At 36.1% G+C, this 24,140-nt stretch overlaps 1 protein-coding gene across 4 annotated transcripts in view; it reads left to right on the top strand.

Annotated features, from left to right (window-relative positions):
- wwc3 (WWC family member 3) overlaps positions 1-24,140 on the top strand; it is a 100,817-nt gene that overhangs the window by 45,807 nt on the left and 30,870 nt on the right. For all 4 annotated transcript variants that reach the window (XM_056460013.1, XM_056460015.1, XM_056460014.1 and 1 more), the window contains exons 2-6: positions 106-215; positions 3,398-3,601; positions 5,323-5,399; positions 8,353-8,432; positions 20,278-20,407. In XM_056460013.1, the coding sequence (XP_056315988.1) occupies positions 106-215; positions 3,398-3,601; positions 5,323-5,399; positions 8,353-8,432; positions 20,278-20,407 (601 nt within the window). The remainder of the gene's footprint in view (positions 1-105; positions 216-3,397; positions 3,602-5,322; positions 5,400-8,352; positions 8,433-20,277; positions 20,408-24,140) is intronic.

Consider the following 24,140-nt stretch of genomic DNA (forward strand, 5'->3'; position numbering starts at 1 on the left):
TCCAAAAAAGGACTAGTTGTTCGTAATTTTCCTGTGTACCATGCAGTTTTAGGGTGTTTTTGACAATGATCATGAATGATGGCGTTCTCCTGTCTGTTCCTGCAGGATTACCAAGCCCCTGACCTTTGCCGACTGTGTGGGGGATGAGCTTCCTCTGGGCTGGGAGGTGGTGTATGACCAGCAGGTGGGCGTCTACTACATCGACCACATCAACAGTAAGTTCACTTTGTTAGAATTATTTGTACATGTTATAATTTGCACAGTGGATGGTCCATCTGCTCAGTTCTGTTAAGCTTGGGCTGACTATCAGTCAAATTGCTGAAAAAATTCATGATTTCATCTGATTTATTAGAGAATATGCAGATAATCCTTCATTCTAACATTCTATGATTTGTTGTAATGTTTCCTCTTGTATTTTGTTATTAGCTCTGTCTTTTGATCATTCTGATTGCTATAGTGCTGTCTTTTACACTCACCGGTCACTTTATTATGTACACTTACTAGTACTGGGTTGGACCCCATTTTGCCTGAACTGCCTAAATCCATTAGGGTATAGATTTCCAAGGTACTTGAAATATTCCTCAGAGATTTTGCTCTATATTGACATGATAGCATCACGCAGTTGCTGCAGATTTGTCGACTCCACATTCATTATGCGAATCTCCCGCTCCACCACATCCCAAAGGTGCTCCATTGGATTGAGATCTGGTGACTATGGAGGCCATCTGAGTACAGTGAACTCATTGTCATGTTCAAGAAACCAGTCTGGGGTTATTCTTCTGTAAGTTGCCATCAGAAAATGGGTACACTGTGGTCATAAAGGGATGGACATGGTCAGCAACAATACTTTGATAGGCTGTGGCATTGACACTATGCCCAATTGGTACTAATGGGTCCAAAGTGGGCCAAGAAAATATCCCCCACACCATTACACCACCACCACCAATTGATAGAAGGCAGGATGGACCCATGCTTCATGTTGTTGATGCCAAATTCTGACCCTACCATCTGAATGTCGCAACAGAAATTGAGACTCATCTGACCAGGCAATGATTTTCCAATCTTCTATTGTCCAATTTTGGTGAGCCTCTGGAAATTGTTGCCTCTGATTCCTCTTCTTGGCTGACAGGAGTGCACCCGCTGTGATCTTCTGCTGCTGTAGCCCATCTGCCTCAGGGTTGGACGTGTTGTGCGTTTAGAGATGCTCTTCTGCATACCTCGGTTGTAACGAGTGGTTATTTGAATTACTGTAGCCTTTCTATCAGCTGGAACCAGTCTGGCCATTCTCCTCTGATCTCTGGCAATAACAAGGCACTTGCGCCCACAAAACTGCTGCTCACTGGATATATATCTCTTTTACAGACCATTCACTGTAAACCCTAGAGATATCCCAGAAAATCCCAGTAGATCATCAGTTTCTGAAATACTCAGACCAGCCCATCTGTCACCAACAATGCCACATTCAAAGTCACTTAAATCACCTTTCTTCCCCTTTCTAATGCTCGGTTTGAACTGCAGCAGATCATCTTGACCAAGTCTACATGCCGAAATGCATTGAGTTGCTGCCACGTGATTGGCTGATTAGAAAATTGCGTTAACGGGCACTTGGACAGGTGTACCTAAAAGTGTCTGGTGAGTGTATAGTTCTGTTGTTCTATCACTCTATCAGATTGAGAGAATAAAAGACATTTAGCTCTTTCTTGTTAGTTCAAACTTTCGAATGATCTGTCATTTATTTTGCTGTTGTATTGTTCGTTGTAACATTCGCTCTAACGTTCTAATGTTGGTTCCATCACTTTCTAATTTTCTGTCCCTCGTAATATCAGAGTAACTACAGGTATCTATCTTTCTATTAGTCTTGTCTTTCTGTTGTTCTGTCAATCTGTTTTCCAGATATTTTTTAGTTCTATCACTGTCATTCTGTCTGTGCCAGTGTTTTTCTTTTTTGCTCTTTTGGTCTGTCTGTTATTGTATTTGATTTGTTGTTCTATTTTTTTGCTGTCGACATTCTTTGTCTGTTGTTTAGTTGTTCTGTCTCTCTGCCTATCTATTGTTCTGCCATTTGCTACATTTACATGGACACTTTTTTCCCTTTCAGTCAGATTTAAATCATTCAGATTGATCAGTCTTATCAGGTTATTGCTAGATCGGATATAGATGTGGACGGAAGTTAACGATAATTATTTATATTATTTATGAAATTTCCCATTTATTGTATTTTATTAACGTCTACCCCAACCTTAAACTCAACCGTCACAGTAATGTAAAAACAGTAATTGTACTAAGTATTATTTGTGCTATCTATTAAATTACCCAATAAATTGTATTTTTTAACGCCTACCCCCACCACAACCCTAAACCCAACTCTCACAGTACTGTAAAAATATTGATTATTGTTATGCAGTGTCATTAAAAATGCTCCTATATTAATGTGCATATTACACTTCCGGCTGGCCATGGATCCGATTTAGACTTTGACCTCTTATCATGGGGTTTACATTATTAAATGGAGTAAATGTGTGTGTTTAATGTCACACACTTTAAATCAGATTTCATTTTCTTTCATGTGCATAATATGCAAATAAAAAGTATGAGTTTTAAGAAAAGGGCAGATATTGGCCAGTCCTCCTGTCACTGTTTTAAAAATCGGCTTTATTATCTGTTTGGGCAGACAATAGGCTTTGTGCTTCTTTCTGTGAAACTCCATTCCCCAAACACAACAAGGCATGTTTTGTAGATGAGTGTCTGATGAAATCCTGAAAGCAACGTTTTGGAAGGATAAAATGTTGAGTGTTTACCAAAGTGTTTTTTAAGCTGCTGAGAATATCAACGTTTCGCGAAAAATGCACAACTGAGCACGAAAGTGAGAGGCCCTGATGTGCGCCTTGTAAAGCCCAGGACTCACTAAGCCAATGTCAAAGATCTAGCGTCTACAAAAACTAAAATGCAGGAGACTCCCAGGAAAAACAGAAGTGTTGGCAGGTTTGCTCACACATACACTATGCAGTCTGACTACTTCAATATTGTTGATAAGCCGTGGTGGGCATTTCGCTGTGTCTCGCACTGAACGCTGTCGACCAATGGCAACAGGCTGTCATCGGTCCAATCTGCCCAGATTAGCTTTGCGCTAAGGAGGGGTTTGGGAACAAATGAATCGCTGAACGATTTATATAGGAGTCGCTGGGATAATTAGGTAAAAATAAATACATTTTATAGGACAAGTGTTTTTTGACCATGCATGCATATCAGTATGTTGTTGGAGACCCTTAAAACCAAAATATGACCCTTTTTAATGTATAATAGGGGCTCTTTAAAATACATAAGAATGACAAAGTAACATTTTGGAAGCACTCCTATCAGGTGTTACCACAGTGTTTTTGATGTTTCTCTCCCCCAGAGACGACCCAAATAGAGAACCCTCGTACACAATGGCGTCAGGAGCAGGAGCGCATGTTAAAGGAGTACCTAGTGGTGGCACAGGAGGCTCTCAATGCCAAGAAAGAGATGTATCAGATCAAACAGCAAAGACTGGAGCTGGCACAGCAAGAAATGCAGCTCTTCAACCAGCTCACTCAGGATGACAACCGCTCCATCACCAGCTGTGAGAAACGCATCACATCTCACTTCAATCACCTAGCATAGCGCTGATTCAGCCATTCAAAATTGTGCCAGTGTATTAGTCATTATCGTGTGAGGTTTCAATGAAGTCATTCATACTCCAGTCTTAAGTGTCACTCATTGGCTGAAATTGAGAACTTTCCTCGCTCATACTTTCACGGCCTCCTCCCTTCCTCTTGTCCACATCACCCCTCCTTTTCCCTTCACCTTCCCCTCCCTTTCCTGCCACCATTCATCAGCTCTGCTCTTACTTCCTGTTTCTCACTAAAACGCCTCTTTGCTTTTATTCATACCCATCGCTTGCAATGAAGTATACATGATTTATTTAATAAATAAAGGTTTATATTACAAAATGGGAAATGCATAATTGCTGCAACAAAAAATCTATATATATAAATAAAAAAGATTAAAACAAATATTTATACCCAGCTTCTTACAACTATGCATGTTTTTTTATTAGGCATCTTTGAAAATTGGTTCAAATAATCGTCCAAGTAGATTAATTTAAGCTTCTAAAAATCTACTATAATAAATTTTTCATGAAACACACATGCACTCACACACGCACAGACACACAGAATCACAAAAGCCCAATTAAAAGAATGAAATTCAGCAAAAATAATAATAATAATAAACAAATAAATATATTCATTCATTCGTTCATTCATTTTTTTCTGCTTAGTCCCTTTATTAATCTCTTAGTCCCTTTATTAATTTATTAATCGGTCGCCACAGCCGATTGAGCCGCCAACTTATCCAGCCCATGTTTTACACAGCGAATACCTTTCCAGCTGCAGCCCATCACTGGGAAACATCCATACACTCTTATTCACACAATACACTACGGACTTACGGATTTAAAGATGTAGTATGTAAGTCTGACAACCAGTGGTTGAACTAGGTATTGCAAACCTGGTTCAAAACACATGCAAGCGTAGGTTGCCAGATTGATGACAGCAACAGCTCATTTTGAAGGCTGCTACTGTTCAGTGGAGGTCGCGGATGCATGCTTTAAGAGCCTTTCTGCATTTGGCGGGTTAAATGACCAAAAAAAAGACAGATGTTCTGCCATGTAATGCACATTTTCAAAGCAGAATATCTGACTTTAGCATTGTTTTTTCAGATAAACAAGTATGCCCACTTAGCATGTTTCTTTAATATCTGCAAACATGTTATGATGTTTTTATGCTTTAGACGAGTGAAAAACTTACATACAGCACCTTTAAGAAAATGATAGGTACCCAGAATTTATCAATCATTTCCTTAAAATGTTAAATTTGTGATCAGAAATGTATTTATTTTTTTACTCAGGATATTTCCAGTAAAGAGGTGTGAGCCATTTTTAAAGTGTTGCCAGATCTTGCTTAAAAATGCAGCAAACGAGAACAAGCCTATAATAAAATAAAATAATTCCAAATACTTTATATTAAAAGTCGTTTTAAAATATCCCTATATGCATCTGCCCACTAAAATAATTGCATAAAAAGTGAACTTGGCATCAAAAACTAAATGATATTGAATTGATTTGTATTGATTTCTTTCTTGTATTGAATTGAGTGTATTGATTTCTCAACATTTCTGGTTATTTTTGGATTTCGTGTCCTATTGTGTCCTAGCTTTTATATGCGGAACACAAGGTGTTAACCCACTACACATTATCATGTGCTGATTTGTGACTTTCTGACCAAACTTTCTTTCTCCTAGCTCACTCTGGTTCCTCTTCAAATGCAAAATATGACCCTGACCAAATCAAAGCGGAAATCGCCTGTAGGCGTGAACGGGTAAGTCATTATCCTCTGAGAACAATGCTTCATACGTCAGGCATGAGGGGGGTGTAGGGCCCCTCGCGTGCTTTGTTGATTTTGTGTTGATGTGTGTTGAGGGGAGTTGGGTACCTTTAGGAAGAAGAGGCCTAGATTTGAGTTCTCTGGCACAGAGCTTGTTGGGCCTCTCTGGATTAATGCTGTATTACAGAGTCATTGTGACTGAAAGTTGGCCTGTGGACGATGAAATCTTGTATCGTGTCATTCCAAACCATTGTTTTTTTTCCATTAGGTAACAAAAGGAGAAACTGAGATTATCTACACAGCTTTCATTTTTTTAACAAAGTTTTTTTAATAAATCTATACAGAAGATGGAAATTTAACCATCTGTCACATAGATTACTTTTGCATTTTTTTGTTTGGTTCTTTGGGGAGTTTGACAGTGGTTTAAACTCATTAGTTGTTAAAGATCTGTGTAAGTTTATTTTTCATTGCTTATTTTCCATAAAACAAATAACAGCATTCTGTTAAAGTATTAAAGGGTTAGTTCCCCCAAAATTAAAATTCTGTTCTCATTTACTTCACTTATTCCAAAGGGCTTTTATTTCATTTTTGTTCTGTTTAACACAAAAGATGATCTAATAAAACTCTTGGAAACCTGTAATTATTGACTTCCATAGTAGGAAAAATAAATATTATGGAAGTCAGCGGTTGCAGTTTTTCAGTTTTCTTAAAATGATCACTTTTGCGATCAAAAGATCAAAAAAATGTTTTGGAACAAGTAAATTGTAAGTAAATTATGACATAATTTTCATTTTTGGGTGATCCATCCCTTTAATCTAACATTTAAAGGTGTAGTGTGTAAGTTTGACACCCAGTGGTTGAACTAGGTATTGCAAACCTGGTTCAAAACACATGCAAGCGTAGGTTGCCAGATTGGCGACATCAACAGCAACAGCTCATTTTGAAGGCTGCTACTGTTCAGTGGAGGTCGCGGATGCATGAGAGCCTTTCTGACTGAATGAATGAAATAAATGGTTTTCCACCAAGGCTACCTGGGGTGCTGAAATATAATTGGCTAAACTGGCATTTGGCGGGTTAAATGACCAAAAAAAAGACAGATGTTCTGCCATGTAATGCACATTTTCAAAGCAGAATATCTGACTTTAGCATTGTTTTTTCAGATAAACAAGTATGTTCACTTAGCATGTTTCTTCAATATCTGCAAACATGTTATGATGTTTTTATGCTTTAGAGGAGTCAAAAACTTACATACAGCACCTTTAACCTTTAAATGATAGGTACCCAGAATTTATCAATCATTTCCTTAAAATGTTAAATTTGTGATCAGAAATGTCTTTTTTTTTTTTTTTTTTACTCAGGATATTTCCCAGTAAAGAGGTGTGAGCCATTTTTAAAGTGTTGCCAGATCTTGCTTGAAAATGCAGCAAACGAGAACAAGCCTATAATAAAATAAAATAATTCCAAATACTTTATATTAAAAGTCATTTCAAAATATCACTATATGCATCTGCCCACTAAAATAATTGCATAAAAAGTGGACTTGGCATTAGGGGTGGGCGGTACACCGGTGTCATAGTCATCACCGGTGTGACATTGCGCCACGACATTTTCTAATACCGTCAATACCGTAATAAATCAATTATGCGCCTTGAACGGCTGCATTTACATCAATAATAACTAATTCTAAATAATAAGGCATTCGATTTTCTTCAAACGTTCAGTTGTGGTCTGAATACCTGTCCTTATACTACAGGGCTCGAAATTACAACCATTTTGGTCGCATGAGCGCCCGAAATGTAATCTATGCGCCCTCATAATATATTTGGGAGCATTTGTGCGACTGAATATAATGGTTGTAGTGCAATCTGATTTGATTTTCTCTAAAAACTTGCTCTACTCTGCCGCTGTATTGGTTCATATTAGCTGTCAATCACTCAACGCTTCCCGCTGTCAGATAACAGGGAGCTTTTGTTACTGCAGGAAATGCAAACGGCTGAAGAGTGAAAAGTGCACAGGTTTGCAAACCTCACCTAAAGTTATAATATTAATAATGGCGCAGATGACAGCGATCATAACATGAGGTAAATGTTGATCCGCCAGCTGAGATCAATCAAGTGTTTTCAGAGAAGGTGCCTGAAGCTCGATGCGTTGCATTCACCGCGTGTTCAGCGCAAATGTCCGCTAAATATAAAGTCTAATACAGTAGACATCATCGCCAAAGAAACTCACCTTTACTAAGTTACACTGAAACTACAGCTCATAACAAAGAGCGGTATTGCGCCGGTGGTCATCATGAGAATCCTGCTCTGTCTGCTTATAAATTGGTGCGGCTGACTTGCCTGCTTTATTCCAGAAACACAGAGAAATGAAGATCAGCTCATAACGAGACTGAGCATTTAAAATGACCCAAACCGAAATTTTTAAAGAGTGATAGAAGTGAGACTTTCTTTTGTCCGTTCTTCCTTGAGATGTATATTATTTTGCTATTTAAAGTAATACCATGATATTATACTGTCACCGTTCAAAAGATGAAAAATACCGTGATATTAATTTTAGGTCATATCGCCCACCTCTACTTGGCATCAAAAACTTAATGATATAGCCATATTGGCCAATTTGTTGAAGAAAAAGTGTAAAAATTATTTTTTGATCAAATTGATTATATATTATGTCGTATTTAGTTTAGTGTGGCCTGTTACCTACATAGCTGGGTGTTTTCTTTTTTTTTTACTGTATAATGAATGACCCTACATTCCTCCGTTGTGGTTTTGGGAGGGCTGTATGTGTGTGTGTTCAAGGCCGTTTTAAGTTCCTGTGTATGTTGGGTGGGTCTGGAACCATTAGACATGTCTCTGCTGATGACTCAACTGTTTTTGCTATGGTGGCGCTGAGGGAATCCCACTGTGTGTTTTGATGTGTACTGACCAAGCGGTTCTTGTGTCCACAGCTCTCCAGACTCAAACAGGAGCTGGCTCAGATGAGACAGGAGCTGCAATACAAGGAAATGGGAGTGGAGACCCTACAGGAGTGAGTTAAACTGAGTTAAATCCTTTCTCACATGCTTGTACAGACACCAAGAATGGGGTGTTTAGCAGTTGGGTGCTTTTATTAGTGGCATTTGTGGAAAAAAATCCATATCAAGTCCCTGATGTATTCATTACAAAATAGTTTTTATTGTCTGAGACCACTGAGACCACAAGAGGTTCTATTGATGCTAGAGGTTATGAGCATCAGTGTTCTTGTCAGCACACTTGTTTCCAATGCTAAATGTGCCACTTAAAATATCACTGTGAAAGAATCAGAATCAAAAGTAACTAGAACCAGCAAAATTGGTGCCGTGACCGGATGTGGGTAAAGTTTTAGCAGGTGAGTGTTATGGAGGTGGTGTGCCAGCAATCCACATCACCTGGGCTTAAGAGGGGCACAAGTGACTTGTGATGTAAATTGGGGTATTTAGCATCCTTGTTAGTGGCATTTAACATCCTTATTCTCATGGCCATCTCCCATGACTTGTTCCGAGTGGAGCAAGTAGAATTGGAAGCATTAAATTGGTGCCGTGACCCGGATAGGAGATAGCCACGAGAGGGAGTGTAGCACAGGCCAGTTAGTGAACCTCACTTCCCAGGCCTCAAGTGGTGCACTAATGACTAATGTTAGAGGCTATAGCCTTGTTAAGGTACAAATCTTCAATGCTAATTGAACTAGTTCAACTTAGTTCCATCTTGAAGTGGGGTGAGAACACCAAAATACTATAGAATACACAAGAAGTGTCAATCATATACCTTTGAATGAGGCAAAATCTAATGGTCAATATGGCCCCTCTAGCAAAGGAGGCATTGCATTTAAGTAAAGTAGCCAATCAACAATCGCTATAGACTGATGATTCTCCAGGGGAGGGGCTTGGCCCAGATTTGTTTTATGACAGTTTCTGCAGCTTCATTGTTATGAACCCTCTGGGCTCAGCAAATGCAGTGGGATCTCATCAAATTCTTGCCTCCTAAACATGAAAAATAAATCTACAAAAAGCTTGAAATCCTATTCTCAAATGAACCAACTACACATGAAAATTGCGGTTCTCTGGATTTGTAACCTTGTGTGAAATTAGTAGTGAGTAGAGGCTGTCCCATCTGACCTCATGATTTGCCACCTTCGGCATTCAAAACAAATCACATGACTGCAACCACTTGAATGATCACAAACTTGTAAACAGAGAGGTCGTTATCATTTGAGGAGATTTGCCAACCAGAATAAGTTGGAGATTACTTTATAAGAAAAGAACAATCATTTTTAGTCTACCTCCCATGGCAATATGATTTGCAAGCTTGCTGCCTTTTATACTAAAAACCCACCATTCTGTTATTAAACTGCCTCACACCACTCAATCTGCTAGCAAACATTGAACTGCTGGTAGCTTTTTGAATGAAACATTCTTCGATTTCATTCAAAGCATATTGGGACCTTGCTATTCATACAAAGGTTTGGGATTAGTGGTCAAGTATGCAATGCTGTTAAAAGGGACACGAATCATATACAGTAGCAACACCCTGGTAATGTGTGTGTGTGTGTGTGTGTGTGTGTGTGTGTGTGTGTGTGTGTGTGTGTGTGTGTGTGTGTGTGTATGAGCAGAAAATTGTATCTAAATGAAATCTGCATACTTTTGATGCTGGGACATTTCCTTGTTGGGTGGTCAAAATGTTATCGAACTCTGACGTCTTATTATCTGTATTTTTTATAATTATGATAATTGTGGGTAAACTTAATTAATAGCAACAGCAAGTCATATTTTCAAACCGGTGAGGTAAATATAATAAAAACGCATTTTAAAAATGGTTACAGCAAATAAGTGATAGGCTAATTAAATTAATATGTCAACATGTTTAGAAGGTATTATATTTATAGTATTTCACAAACTGAATACAGTAAATGTTATTTTTATTTCATGTTTGCGCTTTTGGAAATGGATCTCAATATTTAAAAGTTTCATAAACTAATTTCAAGAGGAGCATGTGATATGATTGAGCATGACTGTCTGCTCATCTGTAATCAGTAATAATCCAATCAGATTGATCCAAGCTTACAATAAATGGACCGAAATTTTTTTTCTTCCCTACTGCTCCATCTTCATTTTGGAAGAATCCCCCTTCCACCCCATCTCCTCCTTTTCCTCCCTTTTCTAAGGGGAGCTCTCGAGACCTAGCTAATCTCAGATCCCCTTATATGCTTATTCTCCTAGCTCAGGTTTCTCTCCCGGGACAGCATGGCAAACCTGCCAAGTGAGAACACTTAAAAAGTAATAAAGTGTGTTAATTGTTGATTTCAAGACCTGTTTTTCATTGGGTTGGACATAATAAAGGCTGTTCTAAAATTATACTTCTCTAAACAATTAACTTGGAATATTATCACTTTATGCCTGAGCACATCCCTTAGCAAGGGAGAAGCCCACATATGTTAATATTACCCAGGTGGAAGAAAGTTCACTAAAATACAATTTATTTATTTACACTTAATGTACTTTAAGTCTTCTGTTTTTGGCAATATATGGTTTACTTAAAGAGCCCCTATTTTGCATTAAAAAAGGCCATATTTTGGTTTTGGGGGTCTCCAACAACATGCTGATATGCGTGCAAGGTCAAAAAACACTTTCATTGTCTTATAATATGCATTTATTTTTACATAATTATCCCAGCGACTCCCATATGAATCAGCGGTTCATTTGTTCCCAAACCCCTCCTTAGCACGCAGCTGATTGGACCGATAACCCAGTCTATTGCGATTGGTCGAATGAGTTCAAAACGAGACAGAAAGAAACACACATTCAGTATTAATCCACACAGTGGCAAAAGTTGAACTATTTTGAAAACTGACTGTGCTGCATGTGGGGAACAGCCAATGGCGGCCATAACAAAGGCAAACAGCAGAGGATCGCCAGTTCAGAAACGCATTTAAATTGGTAAAGGAAGAAGCGCGTGTCGCGTTTTTAACGTAATTTTGGCCACAATATGTGAATAGCACTGATCTATAATAGATATGTGATTACAAGCTGCAAGTATTTTGCAAACTACACAAAACAAGGCAACAATTTTAGTAACACTTACATATTATGATCCGGAGGAAGAACTGGTCCATTTGAACTGTAACAGTTACTGACAAAGTCCCATACATAATAGTCTGCTGCTCCTTCAATAGAAAACGGCCGATGAATCCTGCGTTTCAGCGTAGGTTATTATATCAACAAATCAGTAAAAATGACAGGAACAAACACAGCTCTAGGTTGGCTATACTGTGGTATAGGGCTGCTCGATTAATCGAAAAAAGATCACGATCTCAATTCGACCCTACACACGATCTTAATTCAGCTTTTCTACGATTCAGCCAATTATATTATCAAGTTCAGGAGAGAAGCTTAAAGGCAGTCGCACAAGTCTTCACAGGAACATGAACACCTTCAAATGGTGTTAAAAGTGTCATATACTGTATTCATAAGGTATACTTCACCCAGAAATGTCATTTCTGTCTTCATGTAATGATGTATTTGCGGCCGCGATATCACACATGAGCTGACCACGTGCTACAGACAATGCGCGCGCGTGCACGCAGCACGCCAATGACGGCTAATTTAGTGAACAGAACCTGCATAGGCTGTGAATAACAATTAATAAAGTTGTAAATAACATTCAGTTATTTACAATCGCACAGAGCGATCATTTGAGAGCCGCGCTGAAAGAATGATTTGCATGTGTGTGTGTTTTATCACAGTGCCGGCAGCCATGAGCCACACTAGAAAGTAAAAAATGAAACTGGCCGCACATCATTTAAATGATCATAACGCATTTTACGGTTATGATTACGACAAGCATTTGATATGTTTTTCTTTCATAGCGAACACATAGTGTTGTGGATGAAAATAAATGTTTTACAGTGTCAGTATAGCTACTCTAGCTTATATAATGTTGAATATAATGCACGAAGAAATCTGAAAATGACAAATATCTGATTTTACCATTGAAAACAATAACTTAAAAAGAAAAAAATTGTTAAAAGAATCTTTTGGCAAACGTAATTCCTGAGTTTTTTTGTTTCTATTTAAATTTTTTAACGAGCATTCAAGCAATATTTGATCAGGTGAAATATTCAAGCAATATTTCATCACAAAGCAGTCCTTATTCTTTGCATGGCTAGCTACACTGTAAAACATATCTGTTAATTAACAGTTTCCGTGTTTTGTGTTTTACAAGTGTTTTCTGTTTTTTTCCAGTTGTGAATTGCATTATGGGAGTTATCTTTATCTCTGCTCTGTCAATAATTGATGTTGAAAATTTAACACTTCAATTTAAAATAAGTGACTTTTATTGGCATTTTAGTAGTTTGAGACAAGATATTGTTTAAGAAATAACATAGAGAGAATTAAGTCTGATAAACAGCAGAAAATGTACTGACAGTTTTATTTACAACACCAATCCAGGCAATGTATCGCTGCAAACTGTTAAAAATTAAAACAAATGTCACTTTTCTAACTTTCCAACATCAAAAGCTTTTGGAGGAAAGATTATGATCTCGTAATGCAATTCAAAAGCATAAATAAATGAAAAAATGAATCAGAAAAACTGCTAATTTACATATATTTTTTTTACAGTGTAGTGAATCCAAGCTAATTTCACTATATTATACAGTTCAATGAAGGTGCGAACCAAACAGTAGGGTTGTGCAAGTAATCGAATCTCTATCGCGGTTTGAAACGTTGTGAATGGCTAATCGCAAGAGGCTGCGTTATTAAATTTATTTGTTCTATAAAGGTTCCCCCACCCCAAGAAAATGCGTGACTGCTGTCTGAGTGTGACAGTCTTACTAGACAATTGAGTGAGCACACTTTTGATCTGCCCAATCAGAATTGCGCAGCCGAACAATGCAGAAAGCCCACATTAAAACAAACAAATTGGACAGTGCGGACAAGTGGGATGATGGGGCCTGCCGCTTCAGAAGCATTAACAGACGAATTCATATCGAAGAAAAACACCATGTTGGTAATATAGGAATTTAGTCACAGACACCGAGCTGTTCTTCAAAGCGCTGTCGCAGAATTGTTACCACAGCACGAGGAAATACAACAACCAGCACCTAAAAAAGCACCACAGGCAGCTATAAGAGTGTCTTACTAAAAAGTCAACTAAATATATTGCCAGTGACACTCAATCTAGTAGGAAGTAACAGTAAAGTACAATTTCAGAGCTGTTTGCAGCTGTTACACCATATGAAAAAACATCACAAGGGCACCAGGAGATAACTAATGCCATAACGCACTACTGTTTGCTCTAGAGAAAAATAGTGTTTAATTTCTGAATATTTATAAACAAATAAAAGTTGGAGTTAGTTATCTTTTCAGCTCTTTTTTTTAACTAACACTTACTGCATTTTTAAATGAAATATTTTTAAATGTGAATCCTTCTAAAATTGTACAATTTTTATCAAAAGTAAACCTTAAAAACTGTTTTAGATATTTATCTTATATATTATCCTTATTATTATTATTATTTATGTATTTTACCTTGTGTATTATTTATTGCTGTTGGTGACTTTTTTAATTGTTAGAATTTTTTTATATAACTATAGAAAAGTGGTATTTATAAAATGTGGTAAACTTGATCTGTTTTTTTTTTTGCCATGACATAGCCAAGGAAGCTGAAATGACAATAAACTAAAAATTCTCTCTCTCTCTCTAACTGCATTTTAGCAGTAAGAAGCTACGATACAGAATATTGAGCTGAAGCTTGACTACAAAATTAAATCACTAATCAAATCGAAATTGCAATATCTGTTAAATAGCAATTAGATATTTTCCTCAAATTGCACAGCCTGCTAAACGGTTAACTAAACAAAAAAATCTAATCCGTTTACCTACACTACAAAGGTCTCAGTAAACATTCTGTTTTCAAAATGCATTCAGACTAAAATAGAATAGAATAGTATATTGAATGCTATATTTTGAGCGGATAATAAAGAGCTTTTTATGTAGCGTTTGTGGATTCTTTTTTTTAATGCTTTAGATTTTTCTTGGGAGTCCAGGAATGTGTGTGGGGAATTTTACCTAAAACAACAAAAAAGTTTAGTGTGTGTGTGAGAGAGTCTGGAAAAGGAGACTCCACCTCAGGAAGAGGATGCACCAGTTGACTGTGTGTTGCCAAGGCAGGAAAAGCTCAATAAGCAGCGAAAGAGTGAGAGTCAGGACTCAGGAGTTGAGAGAGCGAGAGGAGGGGTGGGAAGAGACGAGGAGGGGGCAAAAAGTGTTTGAAAGCATTTTGAAAAACACTGAGATATCTGGCAGCAAATTCCTCTCTGCTTCCTGCATCCCAGTGAGGGCCCTTATCTCTTAGATAGAACATAACTCTACGTGCTCCCAGAATAGCAAGGTTAAGCGCTCTAAGAAAATGGAAGCTCCCTTTTACACGAGTCGGCAGTCGCTGAAATTTTTTATTGTCATTTCATTTGAAGTTAGTCAAAGGATCAAAGAGTCTCTGTACTGTAGATTTTGCATACCAATATCCTCTTAAGACTTCTATTTTACAAAATTAAGTAGGGCTGGTCTGATAAATGATATTATATCTAATCGCAATAAAATTGATGTCAATAACAATAATAAGCTCTGCCCTTTTTTACTCTATATTAATCTAAGAGTCAATCACACAGCTGAAATGTGAAACAATGGGAATCTAAAAGTGTGTTGATATTAGAGATCATATTTGGCCACCTGAAATTTATCAGCCGAAAATGTTATGTCATTTAATGGACCCTATAAGTTTTGTGGCTTTAAATCTGTCATTGTTTTAAATCTGGAAGCATTAACTTATATCAAAATATATATGGTCATATTATCATTCAGTATGGACAATAATTATCGAGATCACATTTTTGCCATATCGTCCACCCCTAGAATGAAGTGAAATTTGAAAATGAATATTAACAAGTCAATTACTGATCTAAAGTCATCTATTGTGTATTTTGAAAATTTATTTATTCATTATTTTATTTATTTTCCAGGACAAGGGACCATTTACATGTCACTTGTGAGCATATTTACACATCAAATACTTTTTTATAAATATATGGGTAGTGTCCTCACAATAGAAGCGACTTTGTTGCTGTGCTCATGTATAGACCTGACATGGGAACGAGCCAAAATAGTGTTGTTAATGAAGGTATGAGGGATTTATGGAAGGTACACTGTTTAATTACTAAAATAATCATACTATATGGGTCAATATGGTTAAAAGCTGTATTCTTAAAACATTCAGCAGACCGAATGCGTGATATTTATTCTTATTCTTATTATTTTGCTGTTTAAACAGAATGTTTTTAGGCAGAGTATAGAACTGATTGTTAGACGGATGGTTAAACAGACGAATAGACAGACAGATCGATGGATAGACATAAACAGGTAGATGAATAGACCGATAGATAGACGGACATATAGAGGGATAAACCGATAGATAGACAGATAGAGGGGTAGATGGACAGATAGATGGATAGACAGACAGACATGTAGGCAGACAGACGGATAGACGAATAGGTATGTAGAAAGACAGACAGACGGATAGGCATGTAGGAAGGCAGACGAATGGACGGACAGACGAATAGGCATGTAGGAAGACTGACGGATGTTGGGACAGACGGATAGGCATGTAGGCAGACACACGGATAGACAGAACAGACGGATTGGCATGTAGGCAGACAGATGGATGGACAGACGGATAGACAGATATATAGATGGATGGAAAGACCGATATAGACCATTTTGAGGGATGTAAACAGTAACAATCGTCCCAACATACTTCCTGTTTTAAATTTTACTTTCCGAGAATCTGAAAAGAGTAACATATTGATAAATAATGTTATGATAGATGTTTTAGCATTAAGTTAGGATTGAATTGCCTCATGTTACAGTTATGAAATAGATTGATAACACGCAGGAAATGTTTATGGGCCAATGACATGACCACATTGAAATGGTCTATATAGACAGACAGACAGATAGATAGACACATGTATAGATGGATGGACAGATACATAGATAAACTGATAGACGGGTAGACAGACGGACAGACGGAAAAGTGGATAGACAGACAGATTCACCAGTCTGCAAAAATTCTCATCATTTTCTGTGGATGTCTCCGAGCTGAGTTTGCTTGTGGGCCTGCTCATGTGGACATTTACACGCTTTAAATCATTTAAATAATATTAGTTTAAGCCAATCCATTTAGACGAGTGGTTAATTGTATTATAATTCTCACTTTTTGAGAAATGTTACATATTTATAATCAAACCTAAATACTCTCAGTAAGGTCACCTTGTCTTCCGTCCTGTCTGTGCCTCTTTTCTCCACCTTAAAGACTCGCAGCTGGCATATCTGTTCTGTGTCAGCAGCCAGTCGTGTGCTGCTGTATTGGGCTGAAGGGGGTGGGCAGAGGTCTGGAGCTGCCTGGCAGACTCTGGTCCCTGGTCAGGCTAGGCTGTAAAAGGTTGGAGGTTTGAAGGGGGGAACAAAGCTCTGCTTGTGTGCAGAGGAGGAGAGGAAAAGGCAGGGCAGGCCGACTGACTGTACCTGCTGTTGGAGGAGGGCGACCTGCAGGAAGTGGCCTATAGCAGGAGCTCAGACGCCACCCCAGACACACTAATGTTAAAGACATGCTGAACTCAGTCTCTCCACCACCCCTGTGATTTTAGTAATCCACTTCAGTAACTGGACAATCATATATACCATGCTATACATTGTCATGGCCATTCTCAAATTATTTAATTTATTGAAATTATTCTAATTATTTTTCACAAATTTTTATTTTTCTTCTTCAAATATTTCTGCAGTGTGGTTTAATGTATTTCAACATATTTTTAAACACTATAATAACTACTTTCTACTTTGCCATGATGACTGTGCATATTTTTATATATTGTTATTTTGCAACATACTAGTATTCATTCAGCTTAAAGTGTCATTTAAAGGATTAACTATAGGTTAGTTAAGTTGAGGGGGGAAAAATCAAATAATATTGACCTTACATTTTTTAAACTGCTTTTATTCCCACCAAACTAATCCAAGTATGACTTTCTACACAAAAAAAAAAAAAAAGAAATATCATAGGAAATACTGTGAGCATTTTCTTGCTCCATTAATCATCATTTGAGAAGTATTTGAACAGGATGCCCATGGGGTCTTAAATATTAAAAGTTGATAAATTAACTCAGAAAATAAAATTATTAGAGACCCTTAAAATTATTAAAACGTCTTAAATGCTATTTTACAAGGTAGTAAATTGTGTATCATTTCTGATTATACTATGTATAGTTGTCTGTTAAAGTTTTCCTGAGTTTAATCTGAATATTGTGATGCTGTTTAGTTTATGAAATTGATAAAGTCCTGCTAGATTTGACAGTAGATTTGCAGTAACCAACACCATTATTCAAGTTCACTAAGGCCCCGTTTACACTAATACGTTTCATTTTATAAACGCATAAGTTTTGCTACGGTTACGCCTTACGTCCACACTACCCCGGAGTTTTCAAGCCCTGAAAATGGAGCATTTTGGAAATGCTGAAGAGGCCGTTTTAGTTTTAAAATGCTGCTGTTCCGTGTCAGTGTGGATGGGGAAAAACGAAGGCATGGCTGCAGACATTCGCCTATCTGATTGGGGCTTTTTCTTAATATTAAGTGCACAAAGTTCAGTCTTGCATCCTTTCCATATCCTCCTAGGGGTTGAGTGTCCACATACATGGACAGCCCATTTTAGCTCTTAAGTGGCTATTTAAAATACTTTGAATATTTTATATTTTGTTACAGACATACAGTATTATCCTGCAACTGTTTTGCAGCAAATGAAATGTCCAAAACACTATTTTTAACTGTCCACAATGGGGAAAATTTGTTTTGCTCTCTGATAATCAAAGCATGTTTAAAAAATTCTGTTAAATATGCATTAAAAAAAATCAGGAAAAAGTAAAATTATGTATCTGCATATTATATGGCCGTCACCTTCCCTGTATGCATATTTATAACAAAAGAGAGCCTGTAACATAACTGCCTCTATTCACTTTCACTGATAGAAAAAAAAATATATATATAATAATAATAATAAATTATATATATATATATATATATATATATATATATATATATATATATGTATATATATATATATATATATATATATATATATATATATGTATATATATATATATATATATATATATATGTATATATATATATATATATATATATATATGTATATATATATATATATATATATATATATATATATATATATATATATATATATATATATATATATATATATATTATAATGAACTTATTACAGTAAAAAAATAATCTCATTCATAACAGAATGGAGTTATACTAGTCAAGCTGCATAGTCCTGTATCCAATGAGTGTCAGTATTTATACATTTTTAAAATCTGATTCAGTTACAACATTTCATTTCAGTTTGCTTTTTTGTAGCTCAACAAAAACAAACAAAGAAAAAAATAATACATTAAATAAGAAATGACGATCGCTGTAAAATACCCCAGCACTGCCCATCATTCTCACTTCTCAGATGGGTTGAGGAGCCAAATCAAAGGTTATTATGGGCCAACTTTGGGCTGTAGTCCCTAGTTTGGGCATCTCTGCTCCGGAGGGTTAATAGGCAAATTGCAGAGGATCTATAACCAAAGTCAGAAGTATCAGGCAGTATGCTCAGGCATTCGTTTGAATGGGGAAACGTCACATTCTCCAAAACTGCTTGCCAAGCTTACCATTGAATTTCATATTAGGAATCACCAATAAAACCAAACAACAACTTTAGTTAACTTTAGTCCCTTTAGTTTCATTTCTAAACATCCAAATCACACATAATCTGGTCAGAGCTCCTCCCCAGAGTATCATCAGTCTATAGCGGTCGATGATTGGCTCCTGTACTAGTAGGCGGGGCTTTATTCGCTATATTGACTGTTACACTTTTCTCCATAGAAAAAGATACCAGTGACATGTCTTGTGTATTCTAAAGTCTTTGCTATAAGATAGGTCTCAAACTCAATTCCTGGAAGGCCGCAGCTCTGTACAGTTTTGCTCCAGCCCTATCAAACACAGCTGAACCAAATAATCAAGGTGTTCAAAAGTGTCATGAACACCTTCATTAGGAATTGAGTTTGAGATCTATGATCTGTAAGATGCTGTATTTCAGATAAAATATACTTCTTAACTAAAGGTTCAAAGCACTTTTGACCAAATTAATGATGATGGAGCATCTGTGGGCATGTATTGACTGCCTTTCTCTGAACTTTGAATCTAATAATGACAAACTTATTCAATTTTTAACTTTCATATTTTGCAAAAAAGAAAAGAAATGCATTATAAGTAGATCAATTAAACATGCTTTATGCATAGGCTTCTTTATACATTGACTAATTTTTACTTCACTTATGTTCAATCAACTGTAACTATTAGAGCCTAGCCTAGACACTATTCTGTTTAACAGTTTTAAAATTTTGGAGACGCTTTTATTGTTATGAATATCTTGTTTTATATATAGGTCTAAAGGGAGCGTGACCAAAGAAGGTTTAATTGAGAACCACTGCTTAACCTTTTTTTAGATGTTTCTGAATATGCACACACGCGCAGTTGGTGAAACACAATGTCAATCTACATTTAGGATTCATCTGTGCAGCGACAAATGTCTAACTATATCAGTACTTGATTTGATCTGCTCGTAGACTATTTCAAGCAATTTATTGTGTTAAAAATGAAAGAGGCGCATTTCGGCTGTTTTACACCCAGTAACAATATTTAACAGAGATGTTGATGGTTTGTTTTTATGTGTGCTTTGAGCAGAATTGACCGGAAGATGTCCAGCAGTCAGACCAACTACAAGTTAGATGAAGCACAGGCCATCTTCAGTGAGCTCCGCAGCATTAAGAAGGCCATCAGCACTGGCGAGAAGGAGAGGCAGGACCTCATCCAGGTCAGACAGACGCCATAAGAGCATGTTATTCATTGGGTTTCCCTTCAAAGAGAATTTTTTTTATTGTTGTTATTATTATTTTTTATAAATAGATTTATTTAAAAAAAAGCTGGTTTATTTCAATCCAATTCTAAGTGTAATAGGATTTTTAACATTCAATTTATATGACCAAATTCTATCCAATTTGGATTTAAATTATCCAGCATTTGTTATTTTCAGTGTATTTACTTTTTTATGCAAGTATATAATAAAATAAGGTCTATTAGGTCATTTTGCAAACAATATTACATTTTTGTTACTGTGACACATTATCTCAACTGATTTGGTCTTAAATTATAAACAAAATATATGTGTATTTGAATTAATACCAAGATAACTGAGTTACAGAATAAGAAAAAAATAACTGCATTTTTAGTATCATTCCATAACTTTTAGTTTTATTAATTTGGCTTGGTTTTCATTTTTAATATTACATAAATATATTTTTATTATCATTCACGAACTCTTTTTGTTTTATTATAGTTTGACATGGCTTTCATTTCAAAATGAAAACCCAAAACAATTTTTTTTGTTCTTTAAAAGTGATTGAAAGTTTAAAGAGCCCATATTATACATGAAATAGGGTCATATTTAGGTTGTAAGGGTCTCCAACAACAGTCTAATATGCATGCAAGGTCATAAAACACTTTGATGGTCTTATAACCTGCATTTATTTTTACCTAATTATCCCAACGACTCCCATATGAATCGTTCAGCGATTCATTTGTTCCCAACCCCCTCCTCAGCGCGAAGCTAATCTGCACTGATTGGACCGATGACAGCCTGCTGCGATTGGTCGACAGTGACAGGCTTCAGCACGAGACAGAGTGAAATGCCCAGCTGGTAATCATAACTATATAAAAGTAGTCACAGTGCACACGCGCTTCATAGTGTAAGGCTTTTTTCACACACACACACACACAACCCTCCTCAGAAGAACTGGGGAGATCGACGCGAGTCTCTCTCTCTCTCTCTCTCTCCCTCTCCCTCTCTCTCTCTCACACACACACACAACGCTCCTCAGAAGAACTAGGGAAAGCGACGCGAGTCTCTCTCTCTCTCTCTCTCTCTCTCTCTCTCTCTCTCTCTCACACACACACACACACACAACGCTCCTCAGAAAAACTAGGGAAAGCGACGCGAGTCTCTCTCTCTCTCTCTCACACACACACACAACGCTCCTCAGAAGAACTAGGGAAAGCGACGCGAGTCTCTCTCTCTCTCTCTCTCACACACACACAACGCTCCTCAGAAGAACTAGGGAAAGCGACGCGAGTCTCTCTCTCTCTCTCTCTCTCTCTCTCTCTCTCACACACACACACACACACACAACGCTCCCCAGAAGAACTAGGGAAAGTGACACAAGTCTCCTGTCTCCTAGCTTACGATCGATCGCCATAGCAACGACAAACGGCAGTGGAACGCGAGCTCACAAAAGCCTTTAACGTTAAATCCGTAAACAAAGCGGCACGCGTCGCGTTTTTAACGTGGCTTACATGTGATAAGAGAATATAAAGAGTAACCGCGTGTACTGTACCAGGTTAACAACTCATCTTTGGGTAGAGACTGTCAATATTATCCATCTGAGCACAGCGTGACTTCATTCGACCGGCGGCGTCTGTGTGTGTGTGTCTAGTGTTTTTTCTGTGTTAGTGGGCGGGGCCGCAGGTTTCAAATCTCCCTGGTTTGCGCGCGAAACTACTGGCGAGGCTTGTGTTTCGTGGCTGCGTCATCGCGAAACACCTAATGACTCGTTATCAAGGCGACTCGTTTGAAGCACTATGAGTCGACTCTTTTATAGATGAATCAATAGTTTTAAACACTGTACACTTACAGATTTAAGCCTTAGCTGGATATTTCACTTCACTTAGAGCTGTGTTACACACTACATGGAAGGGCATTTTCAAAAACCCATAATATGGGCTCTTTAAAGTACAATGCGAGTTAAAATAAATAAGTGATATATATTAAATATATTAAATGCTGCTGTCTTCATTACTTTCAAAAACACAGATTTCTTTACAGTTTAAAATGGCATCTTTGGAGATCTTTTCTGCTGGAGATGCTGTTGTTTAAAAAGACGTAAATAAAAAAAAAATAAATACATACCTTAGGAACGACATGGCAGAAAATTTTGTCGGTTTTAAAACCTTGACTTTTCCAAACCACAGTACACCTTGAAAACTTGAAAAGCTATCGTCCCATGCCTATATATATATATATATATATATATATATATATATATATATATATATATATATATATATATATATATATATATATATATATATATATATACATACATACATATACATATATATATACATATATATATATATATATATATATATATATATATACATACATACATATACATACATATATATATATATATATATATATATATATACATACATATACATATATATATATACATACATATACATATATATATACATACATATACATACATATATATATATATATATATATATACATATATATATATATATATATATATACATACATATACATATATATATATACATACATATACATATATATATATACATACATACATATATATATATATATACAGTTGAAATTATTAGCCCCCCCTTTGAATTTTGTTTCTCTTTTAAATATCTCCCAAATGATGTTTAACAGAGCAAGGAAATTTTCACAGTATGTCTGATAATATTTTTTCCTCTGGAGAAAGTCTTATTTGTTCAATTTCGGCTAGAATAAAAGCAGTTTTTAATTTTTTTAAACCATTTTAAGGTCAAAATTATTAGCCCCTTTAAGCTATATTTTTATTTGATTGTCTACAGAACAAACCATCATTATACAGTAACTTGCCTAATTACCCTAACCTGCCTAGTTAACCTAATTAACCTAGTTAAGGCTTTAAATTCACTTTAAGCTGTGTAGAAGTGTCTTGAAAAATATCTAGTAAAATATTATTTACTGTCATCATGGCAAAGATACAATAAATCAGTTATTAGAAATAGTACACCCCTCATAAATTTGTCTTTTAAACTCATATTTTTAATAGGAAGCTATACAAATTATATTTATGAATATTCCTTAGATTAGTCAGTACTGAAGCCAAATCTGGTGCTAATCTGTCAAAATAACATAATAACAGTAATGGTACAAAAACTAGCAATTTACATACAAATTACATACAATTTAAATTACATTCAAATCAAAAAAGAGGAAGAATCAAGAGAAGCAAAAAAAAGTAAAAAAATGTTTGACATTAGTTGAGCTAGTTGAAATTACAGTAGGCTGTATTTTATTTTATTTTTTGCAACATTTTGCTCGAATTTAATTGTATTATGTTTCAGTTTCTAAATATGTTTGGTGACTAAAATATTATTTTAATAAATATGTCTGTTTAATATAGCAGTTTTGTTTAAATTTATTATTATTATTATTAGAAGTAGTAGTAGTATTTATTTATTTGTAAATGAATTTTATGTGAATAAATAAATGTTTAAATGTTGAATTTCTATCAATAAAAGTTTTAGTACCAATATTATTCCAATAATCAATATTATACCCCTGATTTAAATATATAAAATTACATTTATGAACTTGCATCTCCACAGTGTTGTTTTAGCAAACTGTCATTGCAATTTAGCTTTTTAAAATCCACCTTTCCTGTCAGTTCTCACAGTATCCAATAACA

The sequence above is a fragment of the Danio aesculapii genome, chromosome 6 (assembly GCF_903798145.1).
Source record: "Danio aesculapii chromosome 6, fDanAes4.1, whole genome shotgun sequence".
Lineage (NCBI taxonomy): Eukaryota > Metazoa > Chordata > Actinopteri > Cypriniformes > Danionidae > Danio > Danio aesculapii.